Source organism: Aplidium turbinatum, chromosome 4 (genome assembly GCF_918807975.1).
Source record: "Aplidium turbinatum chromosome 4, kaAplTurb1.1, whole genome shotgun sequence".
In the NCBI taxonomy this organism is placed as follows: Eukaryota; Metazoa; Chordata; class Ascidiacea; order Aplousobranchia; family Polyclinidae; genus Aplidium; species Aplidium turbinatum.
In genome coordinates, this window is record NC_137475.1 from 7,262,363 (window position 1) to 7,290,171 (window position 27,809).

At 38.5% G+C, this 27,809-nt stretch overlaps 1 protein-coding gene across 1 annotated transcript; it reads left to right on the forward strand.

Annotated features, from left to right (window-relative positions):
- Positions 1 to 1,659: 1,659 nt before the first annotated feature.
- On the forward strand, positions 1,660 to 27,138 carry LOC145768442 (sialate:O-sulfotransferase 2-like). The gene is made up of 8 exons (XM_082579935.1): positions 1,660 to 1,793; positions 2,826 to 2,916; positions 3,341 to 3,455; positions 6,796 to 6,956; positions 7,461 to 7,653; positions 7,967 to 8,223; positions 10,176 to 10,376; positions 24,512 to 27,138. Exons 1-8 carry the CDS (start codon positions 1,683 to 1,685, stop codon positions 24,874 to 24,876), a joined length of 1,494 nt encoding a protein of 497 aa, XP_082436061.1. The 5' UTR covers positions 1,660 to 1,682; the 3' UTR covers positions 24,877 to 27,138.
- The last annotated feature ends 671 nt before the right edge of the window (positions 27,139 to 27,809 follow it).

Genomic DNA, 27,809 nt, shown 5'->3' on the forward strand with positions numbered 1-27,809 from the left:
TTTCAAGTTAGAACAAGATAAAACGTTCAGTGATACAGAGATCAGCAGGCTTAACAGCAACAGACTTCCCGTGTTGAAACAGTTTAACGTAGCCGGACTCAATACGAGAATGGTTTGTTCTTGATAAGAAACAAGTAGCATCTACAATGATCGAAAAATACTTGTAACTACGCATTTCATTCAAAAATTTGTTTACTTTTAAGTTGATAAATTTTTAGTTTAGTAGTAAAAATGGGCCACCTTCAAAAGTGACAAAACAAAAAACTACTCGTTTTTCCTTTACAATGTTATGCTAGGGGGGAAAGTAGCCCGACTCCCCCCCCTCTCTCGGAGCCCCTGCGTAAGCTACACAGCAACTTAATGCAATGCAACATTCTCTTAGCAAATCAAAATCTATTATCAGGCCCAGTGTAGCGAAGATTGAGTAAAGTTTGAAGGTGAAATACTACACAATAGTTGTGGTTTCGCTGATTCAAAAGATCTCAAGAATAATAATTTGTGATTAAAAGACAGGTGAAAATAAAATTGCGATGGTAAATTTTTGAAGCGCTTGTGATGAAATGATTTTTGTGGGTTCTGGCAACACTGTTGCAGACAACAAGGAAAAAATAGTAAGTCTGTCTCTAGTCTCTGTCTGACTCTGTTGCTTTTGAGCGTGGGCCTAGTAATCTATTTTAAAATCATTTCTGTTTGTTTTTGGCACATTGAATCGATTTAGTCTTTATTGCTTTTTAGGCTTCAGTTATACTGTACCATATTCCATCATGCTAAGCTAGTTTTGTCCCTGGTCTCAATAGGGTACTAGAATTTAAAAGTTCGATATCATTCAGATTTTGGAGCTGGTATACAAGTCTCCCCCCCCCCCTGGTACCGGTAACTCATGACAAAGACAGGACTCGACTAAACATATAGGGTGAAACTACTTTACCTTTGCTTTACTGTTCACACACTTCAGTCCACATGTTTTGGTCAATTCCTCTTTGTCATGAGTTACCAATGGGGGGGGGGGGGGGGGGGGGGACTTGTATACCAGCTCACCCAGATTTCTACAAGTTCAAGAGAAGTTGAGGTTGAAACTGTTTGATAGTCTAGTACTCAATACTGAAAAAGCACATTTAGGCCAAACTGCATGATATGGCAAGTTTATTGATTTGTAATAAAAAAATAATGCATCATTTTCATACACAAGCCTTACAAATTTTTAAACAAATTATTCCAAGATCACGCTTTGGTGTGCGTAACATTTTGTAGCATCAAGATAGAGATTTTTGGAGTTACAACCTGACTGGAAAGTATCTCTATCCCCATGAGTTGTTGTAAATTTGCTCAGCAGGAAACGACCTCATTCACCTTGTGGTTGCTGCCACAGTGATATTTTGACTTCAAAGAATAAACTGAAAAGATTAATCTAGGTTGCTGATTTTTAATTTTTGTTTTTAATCAGTAATGCATTATAGATCTTTAATGTCATTACAAGTATGAACCTTTATAGCTTGCTGGATAGGATAGCATATATATCTATATTTCAAACAGCTGGGAACATCTGAACTTACCTACTTCATTTTATTTAATTAATCCATATTTTTTAACTTATGCGTTTTTTTGAAGCTTTGAATGTGATTATCAATATTGGTGCTTTATACTTTCAGCAATCAAAAGTATGCTTCTTGACTAGCAATAGGATGAGCTCCTCAAAGAGAAGTCTTTTTTATTTTTCATCTAATGTGTTGTTGTACATTGTAGTAATCTTTACCTTTATTTTCATCACTCAACACAGTTCACTTTTATACAAGGTAAGTTAGTTGTGACTGCTGTGAGGTTTTGCGATCAAAAGTTCAAAAGCTTTTTATGTGTTTTATGTTTCTAAACTGGGGTAACTATTGTGTTGTTAACACTATAAACAATGAGTAAACCCAATAACAAATACAATGAGTAAACCCAACCCTAGCTTTACAAAGGTTTCCACCTGCTTTTAAAGAGAAATTATTTTTAATATTAATAATATACCTATCCACCTATTACTAATAGGTGGAAAGCAAATTAATCGTGTCTAAGCGAAGACACTTTCAGCTTTAATGATCTTTCATTTCTTTGTTTTTTTAAATTGTGTGTGATCAATCAGCTCATTTTTTAAAGTTTTTTTTCACATGGAATCACAGAACTCTGCATCATCTCTAACTTTTACTAAATTAATTCTTAAGAAACTAGGTGTCAAAATTGATATAGTTTGCTAACAGTAATATATACTTTTTTATACACAAAAGCTGGCAGTCTAGGCATGTTCTGCAAATTTGTAGTGTTGTTTGTAGGACTACAATAAACTTTAGGTAAGATCAATGAGGCTCATCAATATGTGGCAATGTGTTCTCTGTATTTCTAATGTTAAATAAAACATTTACCAGAAAAATATTATTATCTCAACACCATTTTTTTGGGTGATACTGGCTTTTTCTTCTTTTCCCTAAATTACTAGAGATTATCTTTTCTGTTATCTTGACAAACTCAAACAGACGTTAACAGTATCATAGAGGAGGTTTGTTGGTCTAGTTGCTACTCTTCAGGACTGTTTAATAGCGCATGATGTCATTGGAGTAAGAGGAAAATATGCTATATTATCATCACAGTAATAATGCATAAATGTTGAAAAAAAAATAACGCATTATTAAACGGCATGTAAAAGGAGTTAGGTAAAAAATGGTGTTGATGATTTGGTAGGTGTTGAGATTTGGTATATCAGTTTCTTTTTCTACTCAATTTCAATCTTGCTTCTTTAAAAGTATTATGAATTGCTCAGATTCATGAATTCTTTGTTTTGTGTTTTTCAGGTCTTCATTAAAAAGGTGCAACGTTCATTCAACACACACGTTATGGGTTTGTCTGAAAAAAATAAATTTCAAGGCAATCGAAGATGCAAAGGTTGGTAAAATGTTACATCATTAGTCGATTTATTTTCCTCCCCCTTTAGTTTGTGTGCTGCTGAAGATATAGTAGTTTGGGAGATAATTTGGTTTGTTATTTCTTGTAGAGGCTACAACCACAACATGGCTGAGCTGTGAATCTTACACTTTCAGTTGATGCTCTGTAAAAGGTTATCCAGCTCCATGGAAAAGTGTAACCCTTCTGTAATATGCTCTTTGCCAATTTGTAAAACCTCTATTATTTAACAGTAAAACTAAAGAAATGTTCGGTTTAAATAATGCAAAGTAAAAGACATGTAGGCCGTAGGGCGTAGGCCCAATAATTATGGTTTTAATTTGAATTGAACTTTTTAGAAACCAAAAAAAATTTAGACTTTGTAGTCATTTTTTTTGTTATAATTGAGCCACCTTAACTTCAACAGTGCGGCGCATAGGATGCTTCAAAACAATTAAGGAAAAAGCTCTTTTTAATAGACAGAAGAATCTTTCCAGAGGTAACCACTCTTTGCAAGAATGCCAATGGCAATGTTACAAAAGGTATGTCAGAAAGAAGTAATGCACTTTAAACTAAGGTTTGAGAAGTACTGTGTTCTCCGTATCTTCCTTTCATATGAGCAGCTTGTTTAAAATTCAGGCAGGCAATAGTAGGTCAAAGCAAGATCAGTGTAGCTTTCCTATAGTCCTGCTGCTACAGGCAAATGCAAAAAAACGGCATTTTCAGGAGAGATTTTTCCAGATATTTGATATCGGACATGTTTGTTATTGTTGTCCGGTTGGCGTATTTGTAACCTGTAGGTCTCTGCAGCAGATGGGCTGTTTTGACCGGTAGCAGGCCTCTAAGCTCCTTTATTTATCCGGCGACCAAGCATAGCATACCAGCTCTTCTTCCCGGGGCCAAATCGTCGCGCTCGGGAGCCAAAATAAAAAAATTAGTTAAAAATTCGTATTTTTCAAAATCCTGTAATTTACATCGTGTTTTGCATTCACTTAGGTAAGGACAACGCAAGCAAAGTCCTGGAACATATTTGCAGTTGTACCTATATGCACTGCTACCCAAGTAGGTGTAGAGCTCGTCTTCGGGTTTTTAATGGTCGACACTCAGACTTTTTGCGAAACTTTTATCAGCAATTTTTCTCATAGTAAGTGACTTTGCCTTGTTTGTGAAAAACGGCTGCGAATGCGAGTAAAGATAAAATAGTTACAAGTACAAATGCGGAGAAAACGTTTAAATACGATAGCGAGTAGAAAAAATATGTCTCAGATACTAACCAGACAACAAATTAATCTTTTTTTTTACCTTGACTCAACCAATGTAATACATTGAATCAATGTGAAAAGACGATTGGTTTGTTGTGTGGGAATGCAGTGGAGAAATGTTGGCTTTTGGAAGCCGGTGACTAAACATGGCCTACCGGCGGGGTAGTTTCGGAGACCGTTTGACGACTTGTGTGAGGCCATGGCCGCGAAGGTCGTCAGGAGCTTAGAGGCCTGCGGTGACACTTTAACATTCTACAATTTTTTCTATGAACCAGTTGACTGCAGTCATTGTGATCCTTCTAGCACTCAACCAAAGAGTTGGTTCTTGCTTTAAACTTTATTTGGTAATTACAAAAGAAAAAAAAACACGTCGAAATGACTCACTTCACTATAACCCTAACTCTCAAATCACTAGGGAATTAATTTTCTATCAGAAATATTTAGAAAAGAACGCTGACCACAATCAGCTGATTGAAATCTTGCTTTTTCATTGGGTAATAAACCTCATCAGTTGCAGCGATCTATCAACCACGTCTGCTGATGACTCACTCAGCAACTTCTACTGTAGAAGAACAACTATTGGTGTTACCTTGTTTTGAAAGATAAATTAAATTGGTGCTTGAATTTTGCTCATGTTATTCCTTGGTTATGTGCTGTAAGGACGAGAAACAAACCTATCATACGCGCCGACTTCCGGGGGGCGGCGCACCCCGTAAATTTATGGTTGAGGGGCAACAAAATGGTTATTACAAGTGGTGTTTCAAAGATAAAATACTTTGTGAAAAAATATTTAGATCATTTAAATTAAAGGAACTTAAAGATTGCCGAAAGCGAAAAACAGCCTACGTTGCTCTTGCCCGCAAAACAGCAGCTGATCGCATGGCTTTCTCATACGGTATGGAAATTTCAAAGTAGATGGTAGAGTAACTTACGCTGCTGGAATAGTCACGTTACTATTCACTGCAATATGAAGTAAACCAACTAAATTAGACGCGCTATTTTTAACATGGTCTTCCCACTGTGAGGTCATGCGATTTAACAGAACGCATTGTTTTGTTCGCAATGTGTGAGAATTAAATCGAAAACCGATAAAAGAAAAGGTGTTTAATCGTTTTGGTCGCAGATATTGCCTGCATTAACGACGTCTATTACCGCTATTATCACCTAGCTAACCTGACATCATTGTTTTATGCGGCCGCTAAGGTTTGACATTGACTTTAACGATCATGGAATGTTACGTATTAAGAACGACTATAATATTCTACACACAAGAATAAAAAAAAACTGATCTCTTAAAACAGCTCTTTCTGTTTTGTCTCGTGAGCTTTGCATATTGCTCAACAAGTGTATAAAGTTTAGAATTGACAAAATCATTAAATTTGAAAATTAAGTTTGAATCACTGCAAATAAACGTATTCAAAACGTTTACTTCGGTCGACGCTATTTCACACTTCGTAACCTACGTCGGCAATGATTTTGCTGCAGCAAAACTGCGTTCATTTTGAAAACTGCCGAGCTGGAGACAACAGCTTGTCCGGTGTATAAGTTGTCGAACCTGTCTTTTTGAGGTGAAAATCACTTGCGAAAATCTCGATCTATACTCGAGTATATACGGTATTCGATGAAAGACTATAAAGACTTTCGATAAAAAACAGAAGAGAAAACACTTCGCCGTTGTTAACGCTTTGAAGGTATCTTTCTCGGCAGTGGAGTGTAGCAGGAACTGAGCGATAGACACGTGTTTTGCCCATTAGGCTGGGTTCATCAGTAATACCGCACCACTAGTTCCTGCCACATAGTTCTCAACCGCTGTATTTGTCAGTCCATTGAATTCTTACCTTTGTGGAAATTAGCAATTAGCAAAACGAGCGAAACGAGGTTAATAAAACTGATAGCAGGTTTCCACTCTGCTAGAGATCATGATTTTTTTGCGTTTTATTTCGATAACTTCACTGTCTTGATCGTTGTTATTCACTCGCACGAAAAGGAAATGAATCGGCTTGTTTTCCAACTGTTCCAATTATGAGCTATCAATATCAAAATTTTTACGACTAGTCGTACTGCATGCGTAAAACTAATCGTTTCAAGCAGCGGTTCTAATAAATTCGGTTTGCGACCTAGGTGTCAATATAAACAAGACACTAAGCTTAATCAAAGACTATTTTAATTGAGTAAAATAGCATTATGGTAATGACGTCATCACCTTTCTCGCCCCCCAAGGTTTTTTGAAAAGTCGGCGCCTATGAAACCTATTATACACTTAATAAAAATTTTAATCTTGCAAGTGGCCTAGTTTATATTTTAAATAAAATTTCAACTTGAAATTTTAACTTATTTTATTATGTATATAATTTATATCTATTATTATGTATTATGTATATTATTATTATTATTATATGTATTATGTATATTATTATTATGTATAATTATTATGTATATGTATATAATTGTATATAAGTATATAATTTATATATATTTTTACTTTTGTTTAAATTAAAACCCGAAGCACATTTTCAGGTTTTAAGTAGCAAGAGTAAATCGTTATAAAGAAGCGCTTAAAGAAAAATGTAACTTGAAGAGGCGGTACTTGATCAATCAACTAATCAATGATGATTTGCAGAAAATTTCACTACGTTGCATATGCAGCAACCGGCCGTTGTTTTTGTGGTAGATTTGTTACCAAGTTGCATGTGCTGAACAATGGTCTTCTGCTTAAAGACAATTCAAGCGAATGTTTGTCGAAGCGTCATATGGATGTCTATATGATTGAAAAGTGCGCTGGTAGGTGTTACTTGTGTCGAGAATATCGAAAAGGCAGATGCTTAAAATTATAGTATTTTTCTTCTTCAAAACTCAGACCTAGTAATTTGAAGAGTCAAACATCAGAATAATAGTTCAGTTTTGTTGGTATAGCCTAATTGTCACATGTTTTTGCGTAATTTTATCTTGAAAACGCAGACCCACAATTTTTGTGGTGACAAAAACTTTAACATTATGTGAGTAAATTTCAGAGCTTTAGTCAGTAGTCCACCTTGGGCATCGAGGTCATTGCATAATTCAACACCAAAATTTCAAGAATAAAACTTCTTCTCTCGTGTTGTCGCTATATGTCAGGGCATCCATTGGTTAGCCAGAATAAAACAATCAGCCAGGACGCAATTTTTTACATTCTTTCAACGTCTGCAGAGCAGACCTTGAAAAGGACTGATTTGATGGACAGAAGCAGCAGATGCACGTCGGACTTGCTTTGGTCAAAATTTAACCTTTTTTGATCTTTTCTTGCAGTTAAAATAAAGCATGACGTGTACCTACAAGCCATAGGTTGCCACAGCAAAGTTTTACTGAAAAGACAAGGATGGATTACAGCTTCTCTTAACATATCACTAACGTCTTGTTTTTTGACTTGTGAAGACCGTGGCTTTCTGCTAGCTTCTCACAGCCACATGAAAGAGTGTTATTGCTTTAATCCTACCCCAAAGTAAGTAAAAATTATAATAAACTACAAACGTGCTATAATTGTGTGGAAGCAAAGTTTACCCCAAAGCAAGTAAAAAGTATAATTATGAGTTTTGATATTACTTTTTCAAAACGTTTTAAGGTGTGATATTCTCGTTTCTAGAATTGTTTAAGTATCCGCAAAAATTCAACTACGTTTTCTTGTTTTTCTTTTGAAGCAACCGTCACGACTTGCTTATTTATTGGCTTCGAAATTATGATATTTTTTAGCTGTTTGACCTTGAGTAAATTTTTCGACACATGTTGGAAAATCAAACTTCTTTTGTTCGACACAGCATCGGTTACCCAACTAGAGCAACAACTGTTGAATTTTCATGGTGTGATCGTGGATCTGAAGATCACATGTTGGTGATGAGGACATACGTGGAAGATCAAAGATGCTCTTCCAAGCAGTTTTTAGCGAACCGAACTCCCCTCACAGGCTTAGTTAGTTATCCTGGTTCTGGAAACAGCTGGACTCGCCATTTAATTGAACTTGCAAGTGGATATTATACCGGAAGTTTTTATAACAGTCCCATCATGTATCGAAAAGGTGCGGTATAGTAACATACGTATTCGTTGTTGAGAACGAGCGATCTTCCTGGTATCAGCACTGTAGAACAGCGAGCATTGTGTTTCGCTAACTATGCCGGTGTCGCCGACGTCAGGAAGATTGCTCCTTCTCAATTGTGCATATCCTTGGCGAGAGTTAGTTTAGTTGTTTTTTTTCCACAAATGTAAGGATTCAACTGACTGACAAAAGCAGTGGTTGAGAATTATGTGGGATGAACTAGTGGTGCGCTACTGATGAGCCCGGGCTCATGGACGAAACACGTGTCTATCGCTGTCAATTCTTGCTACACTCGACTGCCGAGAAAAATACGTATATATTCGTTGTTATTTGATTTGAATCGCTTGGGTTACGCTGGCCTTTGAACTGCTTTACATTTGCCGACATACCAGTTTCACCTTTGTTTAATGTTTTCTTTGTTGTGAGCTATCTAGTCAACAAAATAACGTTCAGACTACCTGAAAACCACATTAATTTGACAACTACTTTCGCTGGAATGTTCATTTCACGTGCATGTGTAGCTTAAAGAACGTGGTACGCAGTCTGTATTGCTATGACACGTTGGTACTGTTCAACAAACAACGCCATTAAGGTCACATTGCTGTTTTGAAAATTGTTTATCATCCATGTATGATTATCTCAAGGCTGTGGAGTCGGAGTCGTAGAGTCTTAAGGATTTTGGCGTGTCCGGAGTCAGCCAAACTGAGGAATCGAAGTCGTATATTTTTCGTCCGACTCCACAAGTCCACAGCCCTGGAGTAACTAGTGTTGGTATACATCAGCCATTTTCGTTTAACGTAACATTCACGTTACGTTGCGACGTTAGTTGGAACGTAGTTTTTGCGTCACTTTGTACCAGGGAGGCAGCACAATTGAACAAGTGTCTTCTTTTAACTATCTTGATGCTCTCTTAACAGCGGATGCACGATGTAAAAAAGAGATACGAAGAAGAATATACCTAGCCAAAGACGCATTTAATAGACTACGACCTACGACCTATTCTATTGGATCGCAAGCTTTCTATTCCTCTGAAGGTGCGATTTCTCAAAGTGTTAGTGTGGTCTGTTCTCCAGTATGGTTGTGAAACATGGACCTTCAACACAGAAACTAGGCGTAACATTGAAGCAGCGGAAATGTGGTTTTACAGAAGAATGCTCAGGATTTCATATACTGATCACATCACAAATGCAGAAGTTTTAAACCAGGTACATCAAGATAAGGAACTATTGAACAACATTGTCGTGCTAAGAATGAGCCTAGATTTCAGCCTGGGTTCACCTCTACACCACTTTGAGGCATCTCCATAAGATGGGGGCTGAACAAAGTCAGCTTCCTAGACAATCCGATTTCGTAGAGGATTGAACAACATCACTCAAAGGCAACTCAAATTTCTCGGTCACATCATCAGAAAAGAAGAATTCGAAACTCTTTGTCTAAGCGGTCGCCTTCTCGGGAGACGTGCTCGTGGCAGGCAACGAACAACATTTGTAACTAATTTTCAACAAAATACATCAATCAGCCAACCAAGAACACTTTGGGACACTGCACGACAAAGGGAACATTGGAAGAATTTACGAACTGAGCATCTAGTTCATCAAAGGCCGCATCGGTTATGATACTGTAGTAGTAATAGTACCGTATTTACGTTTGTATGGTAATAGTGGCCCTGCAACGTCAAATAATCTAGTCTAGATTAAGTATTAACTGATATATTTGAATTTGTTTCGAGTAGAACGTTTTTTCAAGAACCCACCAAATAAAATAGCTCTCTGCAGTGCATGCAGGCGTCATCCCTATTGGCTCTGTATCAGTATTACAACTATCAAGTAGGCTTTGAAATACTGTCGGTTAGGTTTACTTGCCAAAAAAATTCCACCCTAAAAATGTTTTCACAATTGAACGGCTGTATAATTTTGCTTCTTTTTGATGTGTAGGGCAACTCGGGGAAGCATTGGATTGGAGAAGTGGGAGGACAATTGTCATTAAGTCTCATAAGCCCAAGGTTGAACATGCTATTGCTTATGATCGGGTGATACTTTTAGTGAGGAACCCATATGATGCACTTTTAGCAGAGTTCAATAGAAGACGTGGGGGTAAAACTGGATTTGCAAGTCCTCAGAACTTTCGCAGCCAAGGTTAGAACGGCATTTGGTCATAGAAATGTTATGGAAGCAAAATTTCATTATCATTTTTTTTGTGTCCGTAGCCTTTGCGTATGGAATGAAGGAATTCTTTGCAACTTATTTTCCTGTTTTAATGTTATTGTTAGCTTTTTATTTCATAGTGTTTAGGAAACGGTTGAGCCACGTTTGGCAGTTAGAATTTGTAATATTCATTCAACAGCATCTGCTGTGGTGACAAAAGCAGGGTTGTTAATTAAAACAGGTTATACTTTCTGCCATAGTAACCATTATACGCAACCCTTGCCAACGTGTGACTTTATAATATTTACAAGAGGCTGGTATATATTAGGTTACAAACTCCTCTTTGAAATGATGGTTACAAGAAACCAACATGTCACAGCTTGATTACTGAATCTCAAATCACAGCAAAACTATTTGTTTCACCTTTGCTAAAATAATCTAGTTCGATAATTTGCACAGTAGGCCTGTAGCACAAGAGTAGATTAGTAGCAGAAATAGTAGAAAAGTAGCAGTCAAAACTGAAGGCTGACTTCCAAGTTTGGAGTATTGTGTTTCCAACACGGGTTCCCCAAACCCAAAATCAGGGTTTTTTTGCTCATTTTTCTTTGCAATGCCATGGTTTCAAATTCTGATTGAAACTTTTGATTGATTTTAAATAAAGTCAATGCAAATGACGTCACAGCAGGGTCTGCTACTATTCGGTGAGTCCGATTCGGTGAGAGCCCTATTCGGTGATTTTTTTGAAATTCTTTTTGAAAATTATTGGGTACCTTAGCCTAATTATCATTGCCGCTTTTACATCGTTTTAACGTCACTAAACGTTGAAACAAGACCCTAACCCTTAACTCCTGCCCTAATCCCTACCTTAACCCTAACCCCTTAACCCTAACCCCTTAACCCTAACCCCTTAACCCTAACCCCTTAACCCTAACCCCTTAACCCTAACCCCTTAACCCTAACCCCTTAACCCTAACCCCTTAACCCTAACCCCTTAACCCTAACCCCTTAACCCTAACCCCTTAACCCTAACCCCTTAACCCTAACCCCTTAACCCTAACCCCTTAACCCTAACCCCTTAACCCTAACCCCTTAACCCTAACCCCATTAACCCTAACCCCTTAACCCTAACCCCTTAATTTTCTAGGACCGCAAAGCACCTTCCAAAAAAATTAACACGATCCCGAAGAAAACATTTTTGTGGAAAGTAAAAATTTCCAGGCAACTTATTTTCCAAACCAAACTTAAAAGATGTATTTTGGTGAGCTGGCTTGGCATCCCTCCACACAGTTTTTTAAGCCTGGCCTTTCGTTTGATTGTGATAGCCTTTGTTTCGTTTCTATCGCCTTTGTGACATCAAGGAGTGCATAGTGGTGACGTACTTCTACAACACTTGTGTTTACCAGATCAAGAACAGAATTACGAAATATATTTCACTAAAAAAGGAAGTAGGCGAAGTTGATAAAGGCTGGTTATTTTTACTGATTTAGGTTTTGAATTGAATGCTTTTCCGAACTTTTAGCTTTTTTAGCCTTAGTCAAATTAGCTTAAAATTAAGAACTTTTTAACTTCCAATGATCCAATGATTCTTATGTTCAATTTGATATCACTGTGATACATTCTGGAGAAGAAAAGCGCAGTGCGGGCTATGCTGTAAAGTTTTAGCAAGTTCTGCTCTAAAACCTGGCAAGCTGAAAAGACATTTGGTAACACATCATCCAGATTTTCAAAACAAAGGTGCAGATTTTTTTAAACGGCAAGCTGATAGTTTAGTTAGGTCAAGATTTCATAGCACTGGTGATCAATGGAAGGAAAATACTGCAGGGTCAAGGGTCTCCTATACAAAGTTGCAAGAAAAATAGCTATCGCTAAGAAGCCTCACACCATCGGAGAGCAATTGATCTTGCCTTGTTGCCAAGTTATTGTATCAAAAGTTTTGGGAGAATCTAAAATTCAAAAGCTGAAGAAAGTGTCTCTGTCAAACGACACTGTGAGTAGGAGAATATCTGAGCTATCGGAAAACATTTTGTCGCAGGTGGTGTCAAAGATACAGAAGTCAATGTCACATTGATACCTAGCTCAAAACAGGTTGGATGTAATGCATTATAAGTTATCAAGATCATATTGAACCAAACGGAACCTAACATACAACTGATAACACCCAAGCAGTAGGCTACACCCATTTTATTGACGTGTGCATTTTTAATTGCATGGTTGTAACAAATAAATTATTATTTATCGGTTTTAGGCTAATTTGCCTTAAGTTTTTGGAGGACCGTGAGTCGTTGAAAAAATCGCAAGGGGACCGTTCAACAAATTTTTTGAAAAAGTTTGAGAACCTTTGCCCTAACCCCTTAACCTTAACTCTAACCCCTTAACCCTAACCCCTTAACCCTAACCCCTTAACCCTAACCCCTTAACCCTAACCCCTTAACCCTAACCCCTTAACCCTAACCCCTTAACCCTAACCCCTTAACCCTAACCCCTTAACCCTAACCCCTTAACCCTAACCCCTTAACCCTAACCCCTTAACCCTAACCCCTTAACCCTAACCCCTTAACCCTAACCCCTTAACCCTAACCCCTTAACCCTAACCCCTTAACCCTAACCCCTTAACCCTAACCCCTTAACCCTAACCCCTTAACCCTAACCCCTTAACCCTAACCCCTTAACCCTAACCCCTTAACCCTAACCCTTTAACCCTAACCCCTTAACCCTAACCCCTTAACCCTAACCCCTTAAAGGGGACCTGAAATGAAAAATGAAAATTTTTTTGTTGATTCTTTGGTGTTTGAGTATTATCTTTTTCGAATTTTTTTTTTGATAAACGTTTTTGTTTGGCAAATATAACGAAAAGAAAATCAGCCACCGGATGGCGCTATGTGCCTTATGACGTAGTTGGTTGTTCACTCAGTTGGTAGCTTCATACATTAACACTGGAAGCTTCGTACAAGTCGTAATCTTTAAAGATGTCTGAAATCAGAAAAGGATTTTTGTTTGAACCAAAAAGACAGCGCCTTGACAGAGATGACTGTGATTCGGATTCGAGCTCCGACAGTGCCAGCTCCGACAGCAGTCGGATGGAGAATTTGCAATGGTGTAGGTGTGGAAATTGTGCCATCATGCCAACAATGATGGAAAATGAATGTTACCAGGAGATTGACGCCATGGTAGCCAAAACGGACATAGCCCGCCAATGCATTAACCAGGTCGACAGCTTTGAAAAGATATGCCTGGATACAGAAGTCTTAGAAGCAATTATGGCTGCACTAAAGGATGTGGTCGGCGAGGATCTCCGAGATCCAATCTCAAACAGGTCAGTTTAGATAGTTGTAAAATATTATCCAAACTTAGCAGTTTTAAAACCGAAATGGTGAACTTTGTTCTTAAATATGTGTGTTACACATAGCCTATGGTAATGTAAAAAATCAAGAGACCAGAGTTAGCCTACCACTGTACATGCACCCAGGTGCGGATCTAGGAGTTTTTTTTGGGGGGGGCCAGAAAATTTGAAAATGAATTAAAAAGTAAAAAAAAGATAAAACAGATATGAACAATCAGTGGCATAGCTAATAATTTTGGGGGTTTGACGGCTGGCGGGCAAAGCCCAATGGCGTGTTCGCCAAAGGCGACAGCCAGCAGCGGAGGGTCTGGGGGGCCCCCAGAAAAGCTGTGGTCCGCTGTGGGACTAATATCAGCTGTTTAGAAGCATATCAAACCATTTAACAATTTCTCACAAAATTTCGGGGGGGGGGGGCGGGCCCCCCCATAGATCCGCGCCTGCATGCACCCTTGCCTGGGTCTCAAATCCTAAGGTTTCCACTCTACCCTATGTTCTAAAGTTAGAGCCTAGGGCTTTTCTACATTGTGATTTACTGATAATGCTGCAATGAAAAAAAATGATGATTTCACACTTCTCTGCAAATCACATTTTCTTTTACAGGTTGTACAGATATGTTGCTTATCGCAACTTCAACTTCTGGATATATGGAAAATTGGGTCGAAAGAGACGTAAAGTAATTCCTGCCTGTGCAGTCCTTGCAATCCGCAACAGATTTCCTGAAGAAGATGGCCAGTACGAAGGATACAAAGAAGCCATTGATGACCACTTGCCTGATGATTTTTAATGAAAATGAAATTTATCTTGCTGTTTATTGTATTATTAATAAAAGTTCTTTTGTAAACACAGTTTCCACCTCTCCAGTGTTTTGCTTGGGACAGTATTTATATTCAAACTGTTAAAAGAAATTTCCAGCAACCTTTCGATTTTCATCACAACTTTGCTATTCCACCGCTGACTTTGTTATTTATTGTGCTCAAGTCAATGGAGATTCTAAATAGTTGTATAGCTCTTAAAAATTTGCATCCGGCCCGCAGCTATTAATCTCGCAGCAATCCGGCCCTCAAAGAAAAAAGTTTGGTGACCCCTGTCTTAACCCTTCCTAACTTTAATCCTAACTGTGGCAACACCTGATTGTAACCATGGCATTAAGTGTGGAAGAATAGCCACTTTTAATTGAGTAAATGGTGAGGTAAAATATGCAAACACTGATAAAACGTAACTTTAGTATAAACATTTCACTATAACATGTAAAATCATAAGGCTGCATGGAATTGCGAATATTATAAGACCGTATTCATTTCTTTGGAAAATTAAACAAAAATGATTAATACTGCTGCAACGCGACATTGTTAGGCCTATGTGTTTCCGGGGTTCCAGGTCCCCTGCTGCCACAGGCAAGCATATTAACCCTCGAAAGGGGGGTGTCACGACTGCCAAGTCGCTCATTGTTGCCTGGTTTCGGAGGATGTTTGAAGTTCCTTGATTGGGGTAGGATCTCTACACAAACACATAGAAAATAATGTAGTGCAGTCGACCATCTGTAGGAGCAGACAAACCTCCACGATCAGCTAACTTAAACAACTGGGCATATTCCTCTGGTACACAGTCTTGGATTTTATGTACATCTCACCATTACTCTGCACACTTGTCTTAACTTTAAAGCAAAGCAAACTTAGACTACTACATCACTTCATGAGTTAACCTCCGAGCTATGTTGCATCCAATGAAGATATATCCACCCTACTTCTACTATTCCTAAACCGTGATATGTGTCGCTGGACGGCATCCAACTTAGATGGCTTGTCCCCCTTGGCAATAGACACTTTTGCGTTTTCTGGCACTACTAAGGCATCCACTTCTGCAGCCACATCTGAAAGCATAAAATAAATACATCATTATTATACTGCAGAAATGCTATTGCAATATATGCTGGCAGTTAAATGTGTACTTGCTCTGTACATTTCCACAATGGTGATTGGGGAGCATATTGTGCACTCTACTAGTGCTGTGTAATGTCCCAGAAAGTTTCAAATTTGTTAACATTACAATAGACTTACTGTTTTCAAGACGATGCATAGTTACACCCATAAGCTCTTCTCGGAATGTAAAGTCCTTTGGTTTGTTAATCATTTTGACCACAAATGCTTGCCTTCCCTTGGACCATTGCAGCTTCCAGCACTTCATGCCACCCTTGGTCTCTGCTTGATGTCGACCAACATTGCAATTGTTTTCTATAGCAGCTAATTTTGTACGTGCAACCATTCCCTCATAACTGAATGCCAGCCTCTTAGGTACATACTTCAGGAGTACATTGTGAAACACTTCGAGGTCACCAGTGTGAACAAATTCGGAGAGCTGAAAAACACAACCTGGTAGCATCAAATCAGTGTAAATATCATAATTAGCAACGAGAAAAGTTAGCTGTATTTGACCAAATAAACTGCAGGCTCATGGTGTTATGTTAAAATCAGTTATGTTATGAAATAAACAGTGATATTTGTTGCAGCACAAAATGTTTGTTTTGCTCAGTATTGTATTATTAATAAAAATTCTTTTGTAAATACAGTTTCCACCTCTCCAGTTTTAAGTTTGCTTACCAGGTCCATATCTTTCAAGATCCGTTTATCCAATACAATGGTTTGCAATGCCTTGTGAGATGCAGAGCCTGGTTTCAGCCAATCTTTATCACGTTCTTCGTCTTCAGTGAGATTATCATGATCACATGCAGTGTATTCACGTGCAATTGTCCATTGGTGCTTGTTTACTATGTGCCTAAGGATGGATTGCCAACGTTCCTAAAATAGCAAGCCATAACAATAATAATAAAAAGGATAATACACAATCAACATGTATAATTCTCATATTTGTAAAAATAGAATTGAGCGAAGAATAACAAAATATAGCATATAATGATATATGTTCAAATTATTTTGTCATAGCACACACATTGAATGTAACAAACTTCTGTAAATCTGCACTTGTTTCAGTAAGTGAAAAATCACCTTCAATTGTATAACGCTTCCATTGCATGTATCGCACACCACCAGAAATGATTAATGATGGACATCACCCAGGGACTGAGATCATGACATTCTGCTCTTTTGGTTGCCTTGCTAAGTTTTTTAGACATACTCTTAGCCATGTGCCAAATATCATACTGATGTGATATCTGCAGATATTCCTCTCTCATGATTTTGGTAATCTGAGGATGTCTGTCAGTTGCCAAGGTAGTGATGTCTATATTTGATTCCTACAAATACACAAGAAGGAACCTGTCACAATCAAGGTGCAATGCCTCGCGATGGCTTGCTTTGTATCTTCAACGAGCGTGTTGTTTTGATTGTAGAATTCTGGTGCGATGTGTTATTATCGGTTATGACCTGAAGTAACCTCTGATGACGAAATGTGTATTATGTAACGTGTTTTCTGGGATCATTTTCCCTACGTGACCTTCTAGAGACTTCTGTTGTTTACATTTAAATGCTACGTGACCGAACGATGGTTCTTTATGATGTAACCTTCTCGAAGTTACTGGACTGAACAGCCAACTATAAATAGTGGTGTAGTTTGTGTAATGTTTATTCTGAGATTATTATTATGATGATTATTATTGAGTTGGTTATGAGAGTTGTGCTATGAGTTGTGGATTGGTAGTTGATGCAGAAATTAGAGTTATTTGAGAAGCCGTTCGTTAAAGTTTTTCAAGAAGTCAGATTATCATTTCGCTAGTAGAATTATTCGACATTTAATTGACTGCTTTTCGGTTGACCCATTAAACTACGTCATTGAATCTTTCCAAGTCTTTTTCCTGGTAAGAGATAGAAAGAAAGCGTGACATTCTGGGGGCTCGTCCGGGAATAAACCAAAAAGATTAACCGAAAAAGAATAACCGAAAAACCGAAGAATACCGAAAGATTTATTGAAAGAATAATAAATTAACAACAAGCTGTCAAAATGGCGGATGCCGTCAAACATGAGATGATTGAAGACTTACGGAGCATGGCTGAACGAATGGGGCTGACTGGTAATGAGAAGTCTCAGTTTGTGATAGAAGAGTATCACAAGATAATGGACCAAAAAGCTCAGCGAGAAGCTGACGAAAGAGAAGATAGAAGAGCTGCTCGTGAAATAAGGAAAGCAGAACTTGAAGCTGAAGAAAAACGAGCACAGCGTGAGGCTGAAGCTGCACAACTTGAAGCTGAGGAAAAGCGAGCACAACTTGAAGCTGAAGCAGAGGAGAAGCGGGCGCAGCGCGAAGCTGAAGAAAAACAAGCTCAACGAGAAGCTGAAGAGAAACAAGCGCAGCGCGAAGCTGAAGCTGAAGAAAAACAAGCTCAACGAGAAGCTGAAGAGAAACAAGCTCAACGAGAAGCTGAAGAGAAACAAGCGCAGCGCGAAGCAGAAGCTGAAGAAAGAAGAGCGCAATATGAATTGGAAAAGTTAAAACTTGAATTAGAAAGACAAAAGCTGGACATTGGTGAGCGATCTAATTCTACTAATGATAATGCTCGAGATGTTATTGTGGCGCAAGTTAGACGTCCAGATTTGCCATCATTTGTTGAAGAAAAGGATGAGTTGGATAGTTATTTGTTAAGATTTGAAAGATATGCTACAATAGCCAAATTGGAGAAGTCGACGTGGGCTACCCAGTTAAGCATGTTATTATCGGGACAAGCTCTTGATGTATATTCAAGACTTTCGCAAGAAGAAGCCATGAACTACGACAGATTGAAGTTAGCTCTGTTAAAGCGATACAATTTTACCGAGCATGGATACCGTCAAAGATTCCGTGAGGCAAAGCCTGAACGACACGAAAGTCCAGGTCAATTTATTGAACGTTTGAGAAACCTTTTGTTAAAATGGTTTGAACTTTCGGGGGCCGAACAATCATTGGATAGATTGGCAAACCTTATAGTTAAGGAACAATTCACAGATTCATGTTCAAAAGATCTGTCTGTTTATTTAATGGAGAGAAGTCCAAAGAATCTAGAAGAAATAGCCAGTGTGGCAGAACAGTACTTAGTTGCTCATGATGAGAAGTTGTCGACTGAAGAAACGTTGTCATGCGATATTGACGGAGAGCAAACAAATAATTTTGAAGGAGGTGCTGTTCCAAGAGAAGTACGTTGTTTTAATTGTAATGGCTTAGGTCATAAGTCTGTTAACTGCCGGAAGAAGACTAACAGAAATCATCAGGAATCGAGGAAGTGGTGCAATCGTTGCAATAGGCAAGAGCTCGAAGCGAAGGAATGCAAGGACAAGTCGTTGTCCCGATCCAATCAGTCTGGAAAAGATGAAGACACGGACGTTTATCGATGCGGTTGTGCGTTAATGATTCCTGAACCCACGCTTGGGGAGGAAAAACCGGATGAAGATGTTTGCGGAAAAATAATACCTGAAGATTACCTGCCAGTAGTGGATGGAAAAGTTGGAAACAAAAAGGTAAAAGTTTTACGTGATTCTGGTTCTACTGGTATAATAGTGAGGAGAGATTTGGTTAACGACAGTCAATTAACGGGAAAAACTGGAATTGTGATGTCAATAAATAACACTTCAATTCAAGGACCGTTAGCGAAGATATATATCGAAACTCCGTATTGTAGTGGGACTGTGAATGTGAAAGCGTTATGTTTACAAAACTCTTTAGTTGATCTTATAATCGGAAATGTTATTGAGAGAGATTCTGAAGTTACTTGTTATTCTTGTGGCAAGAATGGTCACTTTGCTCGAGATTGTTCTGCAGATAATCAGCAACGATCTCACGATGACGGATATTACGAGCGCGAAGAACCGAGGAGAAGAGGCAGGCGACGACCATTTGGAGTTTGCTATAGATGCGGTAGACGCGGACACTTCGCCAGGGAGTGCGTTGCTGACGGCGGACATTCGGAAAACAGACGTTGCCGTGACAACCACTGCTACCGATGTGGGGAAATTGGACACATAGCCAGGAGCTGCTCTTTTGATGAAAAGGCTTGCTATAATTGTCATAAAGAAGGTCATCTCGCCAAGGACTGTCCGGAGAGGAGGTGTTTCCGATGTAGGAAGATGGGTCATCTCGCTCGCCGGTGCACTGAAGATGTTGAGAACGTTGGAGACTTTCGCAGTAAATGTGACTATTGTTTTGAGAAAAGTTATCGTTGGTAGATCATGCAACAATGGACTTATGAGAATTGATTTATTGAGTAATTAATTGTTTTGTGGGGTGTTTTGTATTGATTGTGTTGTTATATTGTTTGCAACAATATTCTAAGGGGGGGCGTATGTCACAATCAAGGTGCAATGCCTCGCGATGGCTTGCTTTGTATCTTCAACGAGCGTGTTGTTTTGATTGTAGAATTCTGGTGCGATGTGTTATTATCGGTTATGACCTGAAGTAACCTCTGATGACGAAATCTGTATTATGTAACGTGTTTTCTGGGATCATTTTCCCTACGTGACCTTCTAGAGACTTCTGTTGTTTACATTTAAATGCTACGTGACCGAACGATGGTTCTTTATGATGTAACCTTCTCGAAGTTACTGGACTGAACAGCCAACTATAAATAGTGGTGTAGTTTGTGTAATGTTTATTCTGAGATTATTATTATGATGATTATTATTGAGTTGGTTATGAGAGTTGTGCTATGAGTTGTGGATTGGTAGTTGATGCAGAAATTAGAGTTATTTGAGAAGCCGTTCGTTAAAGTTCTTCAAGAAGTCAGATTATCATTTCGCTAGTAGAATTATTCGACATTTAATTGACTGCTTTTCGGTTGACCCATTAAACTACGTCATTGAATCTTTCCAAGTCTTTTTCCTGGTAAGAGATAGAAAGAAAGCGTGACAGAACCCATATAATGGTAAATTGTATTATCATACAATGGTAAGTTTTTACACGCAAGTGCATATAGCCTTTTGTTGTCCAAAGCAATAAATAAATTACATTTCAAATGAAATAAATTAAAAGAAAAATTGTAAAGTTCAAACATTCCCCAATGGCGATTTTTAAAGTGACCAACTAATGGATATCAAACGTACCAAATTTTTTTAGTTGTTATTGTGTGGCTGTGGCCTAAATACTGTTTACAACTTCATCGTATCAGTTGCATGATATAATAGTACCTGAGGCAAATTACTATGTGCCAATTTCATTTTATTTACCTCCAAATCCTTGATACCACGCTTCAAACCCTCCTGCTCCATATTGTAGCAATTTTTCACCTCGGTCACTCTGATCACGTTTGTTGCAAGGACAAAATTGGTCTGCGTGTCCATTAGCGAATACGTCCCATAGATTGCTGAATGTCCAGGGCTGTCGCACCGATCATCTCCAGCAACAACTAGTTCTGTATGGGAGGTGTACTCTGAAAGTCAAAATCATGAGTACATTCATTTGAATATTTATTGTTATTTCCATGGCTATCAATTTCATTGTATAATATTAATAACATTGATTAACTTTTCTTTTGCTATAGGCCTATGTAAAACAAGTATAGACATTTAATGTTGCAACAATTCTTTGTAATACCTGAGAGTAGCTGCTCCTGGTGGCGATTCCACATCAAGTTGATGGACGGTAACAGCCACTTCTTTTGAATGTAGTAGAAATCTCTCTCACAAAACATTTTGAGCTTGAAACAGTCTGAAATTTCAGCTAGTGTGGTGTAGGTGTTGCCTGTGTAGAGGGTGGAGGCTGCTAGGAAAACATTTCCCAGTGGGGTTCGATTCACTAATGGCTGGGAACGCCATGTGTAGACATGGTGTTCATTGCATGTAGCCGTCACTGTGATCATGGACCCTGTATATGTTCTGGTAATGTTATCCACTGGGGAGTAACATGAAGAGATGGCGTGACACTTTTTAAACAATACATCTAATTTATCTTGAAAAACTAACAGTTTGGTAGTCTTTGTTGGACAGACAATTTCTTTTTCATCTGTCTCATACAGGCCTTCACTGCTGCTGCAGTCAGATAGCTCATACGTCTCATCGACTTCTAATGACGTATCACTAAAAAATGAACAATCCAGGTTTAACGTGGTCCGAGACTTCCTCGCTGTGATGGGACCCTGTGTGGCTAGTTTTCTGGGTGTGCTGGTCCTTGGTGCCTGGCAACATGGAGCAGAGCAAAGTGGTGGCGAGGGAAGAGGGTCTGTCTGTGTGCCTATACTGCAGGTAGACAATAACTTTGTGACTACTTCTACTTGCTCAGTTGCTGAAACTTCCACAGGGGTGGAAAGTTTAGGTACTGCAGGGTTAAGTGGTTCAGGATCTGGGATTGGTGTAGATATCAATTGTTGATCCACTACCTGGTGAAGCTGCAAAAAATAATTGGCTTGAACCAAATGGTTTATATAAAACAAAACTACGGTACCGGTATGTGTTTATAGTTACCTACCCTGCCAATGTTTTACTGACCTGTTTTAAAGCTTTGTTCATTTCCCGCTTTGTTATTCGATCCGAACGCCCACTTTTACTCAGAGATCTGGACCCACAGGAACTAGGTCGATCAAGTTTTGTGGGCACTGCAGTAACAGTGGCTTTCACATACCTTGAAAAATCAAAGACAGAAGGGACAGCTTCAGGGATGAGCAAATGTTTAGATGTGGTGCCCTGTAGCTCTGCCCGTAGATCACGTTGGTAATCGCTGGCCAGAAAATGGTCGCTGCACACACGGCAGTGCTTGTTGACTGGTGAGTTTTTGAGTTTCATCGCAGAGATCCAGTTCTTAAGCTTGTCTTGATTATTCAGAGGTAAACGATGAAAGTGCACCCCTTTCACGTTTCTTCCGTTACTACAACCGGGAGCCATACAAAAAAACCATCTCAACGCGTAAAACTCAAGTATAAAATTGTTCTTTGTAATAAGTAGCCCACTTGTTTATAGTTTATTTGTATACAAACTAGTGGTTCTGAATTCTACCTGAACAACCAACCACGTCATCAAAGATTTTGACCAATCAGAATCCTTTAAATCAATATCCCTTTTATTAGATTTTTGGGCTAATGACAAACCCCAAAAAAATTTTATTGTTACAAATCGCTTTTTCTCATAAAGCTCTATGATTACAAAAGCTATATATTTTCGTTGCAGTGCCCCTTTAACCCTAACCCCTTAACCCTAACCCCCAACCCCTATCCCCTAACCCTATAACGGCAATGATAATTAGGCTACGGTACCCAATAATTTAAAAAAAATCACCGAATAGGGCTCTCACCGAAAAAGGCTCTCACCGAATAGGAAACTCACCGAATCGGACTCACCGAAACGGGCCATTCCGTCACAGCAGGTACTTTCGTAAACTTGATGATCTTTGATTGTGCTGTGTGTGTTGCTATCTGGTAGGTTAAAATGCTCAAATGAACTGGGTGTTAAATTTGTTTTTATTTCTGACCATCACAATGAAAACAATTGATCTACGTGTCGTGTCAACATAGCTGAGACCTTTCTTTACATCTCCTTGCTAGATTAAATTCGGTCCAATGCTCATACACTTGCCAACACAATTAGTAAATTCAAATAAGAGCAGTGGCGAGGTAGGCACTTTAACATAGGGCAGTTTTCCGTGCGAACCAGCAATTGTGCGTGCGTGTGTACATGCGCACCCGCATTGGTTAAGAAAGGTATGACAATTTTCCTTATAAACTCAATTGATTATCTTCTTGCACTCAGTTCAGTTTCAGAAGAAAAAAGAACCTTAGCAGAGGGTGGGAATCGAACCCACGCAATCGAAATGACTATTCCCTTGCTCTAACCTTAACCCATTAAGCCACGCTGCTTGTGGCGATATATTCACTTAATTTTCTTTGTATCCGAAATCTTTCGAGTAGATTATCACGTGATTATCAGAATATCACGTGCTGAGTCGCATGGCTGAAATCAGCTGATTCGCAAGGAAAACTGTCCTATGTCAAAGTTCCTACCCAGTGGCGATGGCCGTTGCCATGAAGAGCAAGCTCAACTGAACCGGATTCGCTGATCATCGTTGCGTACAATACTTTCTCCGAGAAATGAAAGAAACCAATTAATTATTCACACCCAGCTTGCTAAGAAGTTCTAATTTTCCCTTGTCTACGCCCTGTGGTTGTAAACATATGTTGGAGCTTGCGAGACTTTGTCTCCAATGCCATGTGCACCAGGCCGGCAGCTAATTTTGATAATCTTGGAATCATTTTTTGTATTTAGCTGAGAGGAGATATTAATCATCTGAGCTAATTCAGGTGAACGTGTTTTATTAGAACCGTTCAATGGTAGTTTTTACCCATAGAGATCTATATACAGCGATCCGACCCTATAGCTGAGTTGGCTAGCGCCTGGCTTTGTGAACGAAGAAGCTTTAAGATCAAGCGTCGCTGGTTCGACTCTCGGAGAGTGCGCTTGAACAACGCACGTTAAGGACTGTTCTCCATTCAGCGGCATATATTGGATGAAACAATTCTCCGGCAACAGCACTTCAACAATCGAAAACTTCGCTCTATCAATCTCGGTGACCGGGCCTGCGTCCGTGGTTCAAAGCCTCTACAAGTATGCGAAACTGCCAAGATTAAGCTCTCAAAGAAGCTTTCCCAGTCCGAGAATAAAGATTCAATCAATCATGCCAACGAGCAAGCTTTTTAATCTGACAAGAGGTTGGTTTGCTGCGCTTGGTAACACTCAATCCATGTTGCTAGTCTGAGTGATAGTAGTAGTAGTAGTGTGGTAGTAGTAGATTATTATTATTATGTTATCAAGGTCGTTATGTTTTTAGTCTAGACTCTAGAATGTTTCAGATTTTCTATTTACCAATATGATGTGTGGCTTGCAGGATGGAAGAATTATGTTTCTCAGGAAGCTTTTGCTTGGTCAAGGACTGTTGATGCCTACATCACAACCAGTGTACCACTTCTGGTGGTTTACTTTGAGGATCTTGTTACCGATACAATATCGGTTGTGAAAACCATGCTGAAGTTTATCGGTGTAAAAGTTGACAACTTGGAACAGCGCTTAGTTTGCCTTCAAGGTGACATCAGTGGTAATTTCCACAGGGAAAATGTAAAGTTGAATCCGTATTCTACCTCCATGATTGAAATAATCAACGAACGTATCAAGAAGGTCAGGAAAATATTGAAAGCTAGAGGTGACGGCTATAAAGTGCTTCCGAATTATGAAAGAGATGTACCATCATCGTGAAAACAGTGTGATCTATTGTATGTTGTTTATTTTTGGCTTTATTTTATATTGAAACACTTTTTACATTCATGGCATAGGCAATGCATCTATTGCTTTGAACAATAAGGAAAAAGTTGACTGCGTTTAGGTCATACATTCATTTTAGTCAAGTGTTTAACGTTGTAAAGTAAATTTTTATTGGTTTGACGCAAAAAAACTGCGCAGTTGTAGCTTACCCTTACGTTGACAGCTTAACTACTGGTAATATCATTATTGTTGTGTAATGGTTTTGATAATTACGTGATACGCGTAGTGTGATTATTACGATACTGAAATGTTATAATTGAGGCTGCGTAAAATTATTACGTAATCCTTGCGTCATAGCCAAATGTTTCAACCTTGGCCTGCGAAGGCGGCGGTTTTAACACAGTTGTTGGATATTAAATTTCCTTGACCATTTTGATTGTGTTTTTAATAACCTCATAATTTGCATTTTCGTACGAATGATAGTGGGGCTTACTACCTCCCCCTGGGGCCACAATAATCCACATACCATGCTCTTCGTACGAACAGGAATTGCTACGAACAAAACTTACGAATATTCGTTTGAAGATTTTTTTCTTTGTACGAATATTTTGTTTTGTTCATAAAAAATCGTTTTGTTCGTACGAAGACTTTTTTGTACGTCATAATTTTTCAAAAATCTTCGTTGAAAGGCTACGCTTTTCGTGGATTTTCACGAAAAGTCAAGACCATTCGTGACTCTCACGAAGATTTTTTTTACATTAACCGAAAAGTTAAGCTAGACCCAAACATGCTTGCTAAACTTCATTGCACTTTTTAGGGCAGGGTTACTCAACTAATCTTAAGAAAAGTCCAGTTTGACAAGTTGAATATTTTTAGCGGTCCGGTGAATAAGTTATTTCACACGCAACCACGAAAGTTAAACTACCTGTACCAAACCACTCTTTTAGGTAAAATGTAACTCGAATTGGATTTCTGAGAAAGTGTTGGAGAGTATGAGAGTCGAAGCCCCCCCCCCTCAGTAACTAGGATAATCACAGTAAAAATTGCTTCCTCCCAGTAGAAACCTGTTTAAAGAAGCCCTGAAACACCTCAATGTCGTTATTTTTCTAAAAGCTCAAGGTCCACCATGAGCACCCAGAAGGTCCAGATTTGGACCGCGATCCGCCAGTTGAGTAGCCCTGTTTAAGGGTATCGAAGCTGGAAAGATCTATGAGTATATTTGTAATGGCATTTCATAGGCTGTTGTTTCTTGGTAAAATATATTAATTACGATGTAGAAAAGAAATACGAGAAAATCTTTTAAGCAGCCCAACTAATGAAGAAGTATTGAGGGGATTTTGATTGAAAAAGTGCGAAATTTACGAAGTATGTAATTCGGTAAAAGAAGACTTGCAGCATGCAGGCAAGAGAAATGTCGACTTAACACTTTTGGATGAAGTGTTGGTTTCCATGCAAACACTCGCGCCAGAAAGTTTTCAAAATTGTAGCGAAGATTTTATGAACATGATTCAAGCAACCGTTTGTCGTGTTGTTGAAATATGTCGATTCGGTGACAAGGCAAGCTTCAAAATATATTTCCATGCCAAAAGATCAGGAAGAAGTCGATAAAATCACCAATGAGTTTCAACAATATGGCGGATTTCCCGGATTAAGTGGTGTCATTGATGCTTGATGGTACTCATATAGGCTACCAATAATTGCACCACCTGTAAATGAATATGCTTATGTCAATCGCAAAGGCTTTCATTCCATCAACGTACAAGCTATATGCGATGCCCAGCTGATGTTTAGAGATGTAGTAGCAAAATGGCATGGGTTACATCACAATTCTTTTATTTTTGGAATCATTTGCTGTGCACGATAATAACAAGATTACCGGTACCAGTTTAGATTTTATATGGTGTTTTCTGCATGGTGAGGTTCTTGTGCGTTTTTCGAGCTTTCAGCAAATAAACATTGGTTTTATTTTGACGGGAAACCAAACAAATTTAACCTACTAGAAAAAGGCAGCCTATACGTCGAAGTGAAATATTTTAATTCATCGTTTTTGAAAATGATCTTAGTTGGTTCATCAAACTGTATGGAGAAGATGGATAAATTCAAAAAATCTGTGCTTCTCTTTGTTTTTTTGGGGGGTTTTGTGGCCGTGCCAACTACAGACATATAGCCGAGAGGCCTACCTACTATATGTTTACTATCAGTTACGTTTTAAACCTTTAAAGGTTTTGCCACCTATTCCCGTTCATCGTGCTAGTTGGCCTGTATCGAAGTTAGTTAGTAAGTTAGTATCTTTTTCGTCCTGGTTGCGTTAATGACGAAAAATAAAATGAGTAAATGAATGAAAAAGTTGATGGATGCTTAATTACTGCCAGTGAAATGTTTCACTTAAAAACTTAAGTATGAACAATGACAACGCTTGATCTATAAAGTATTAGGCTATAAAATTATTAGATCTGTACTTTGCTGCAAAAGTTGAGAAACGTTTACGAAATTAACGGTGTTGAACAACCAAGTTGATCTGTTTTAGTTCAGAGTGAAAGCTCATTTACTACGTTAAATGGCCTGCGGCTATGCGACTGCACAAAGTGCTTAAAACCAACTTCATCTTTCAAGAGGTAAGCACAGCTATCTAGAGATACGGCCTGATTTGTCACATTCTGCAGAATTTTCCAGATTTTGCCAACTTTCGGTAACTGTCTGAATAAAATTTTCTCAAAATTATATTTTAACCTCTTTTTTTATTGTTTTTCCAAGGTGACAAAATGAGGTTTAACATCATCAGACGTTGAAATAAGGCAGTTTGATTCATCAATAATAGTCTGATTGGACGTTTCTTAACTTTATCTACTGCAAGGCAACAAAAAGTTTTATATCATTATAAGTCAACAAAAGTAAAAAAATCTTAAATTTTAGTTAGACAGCAGAAG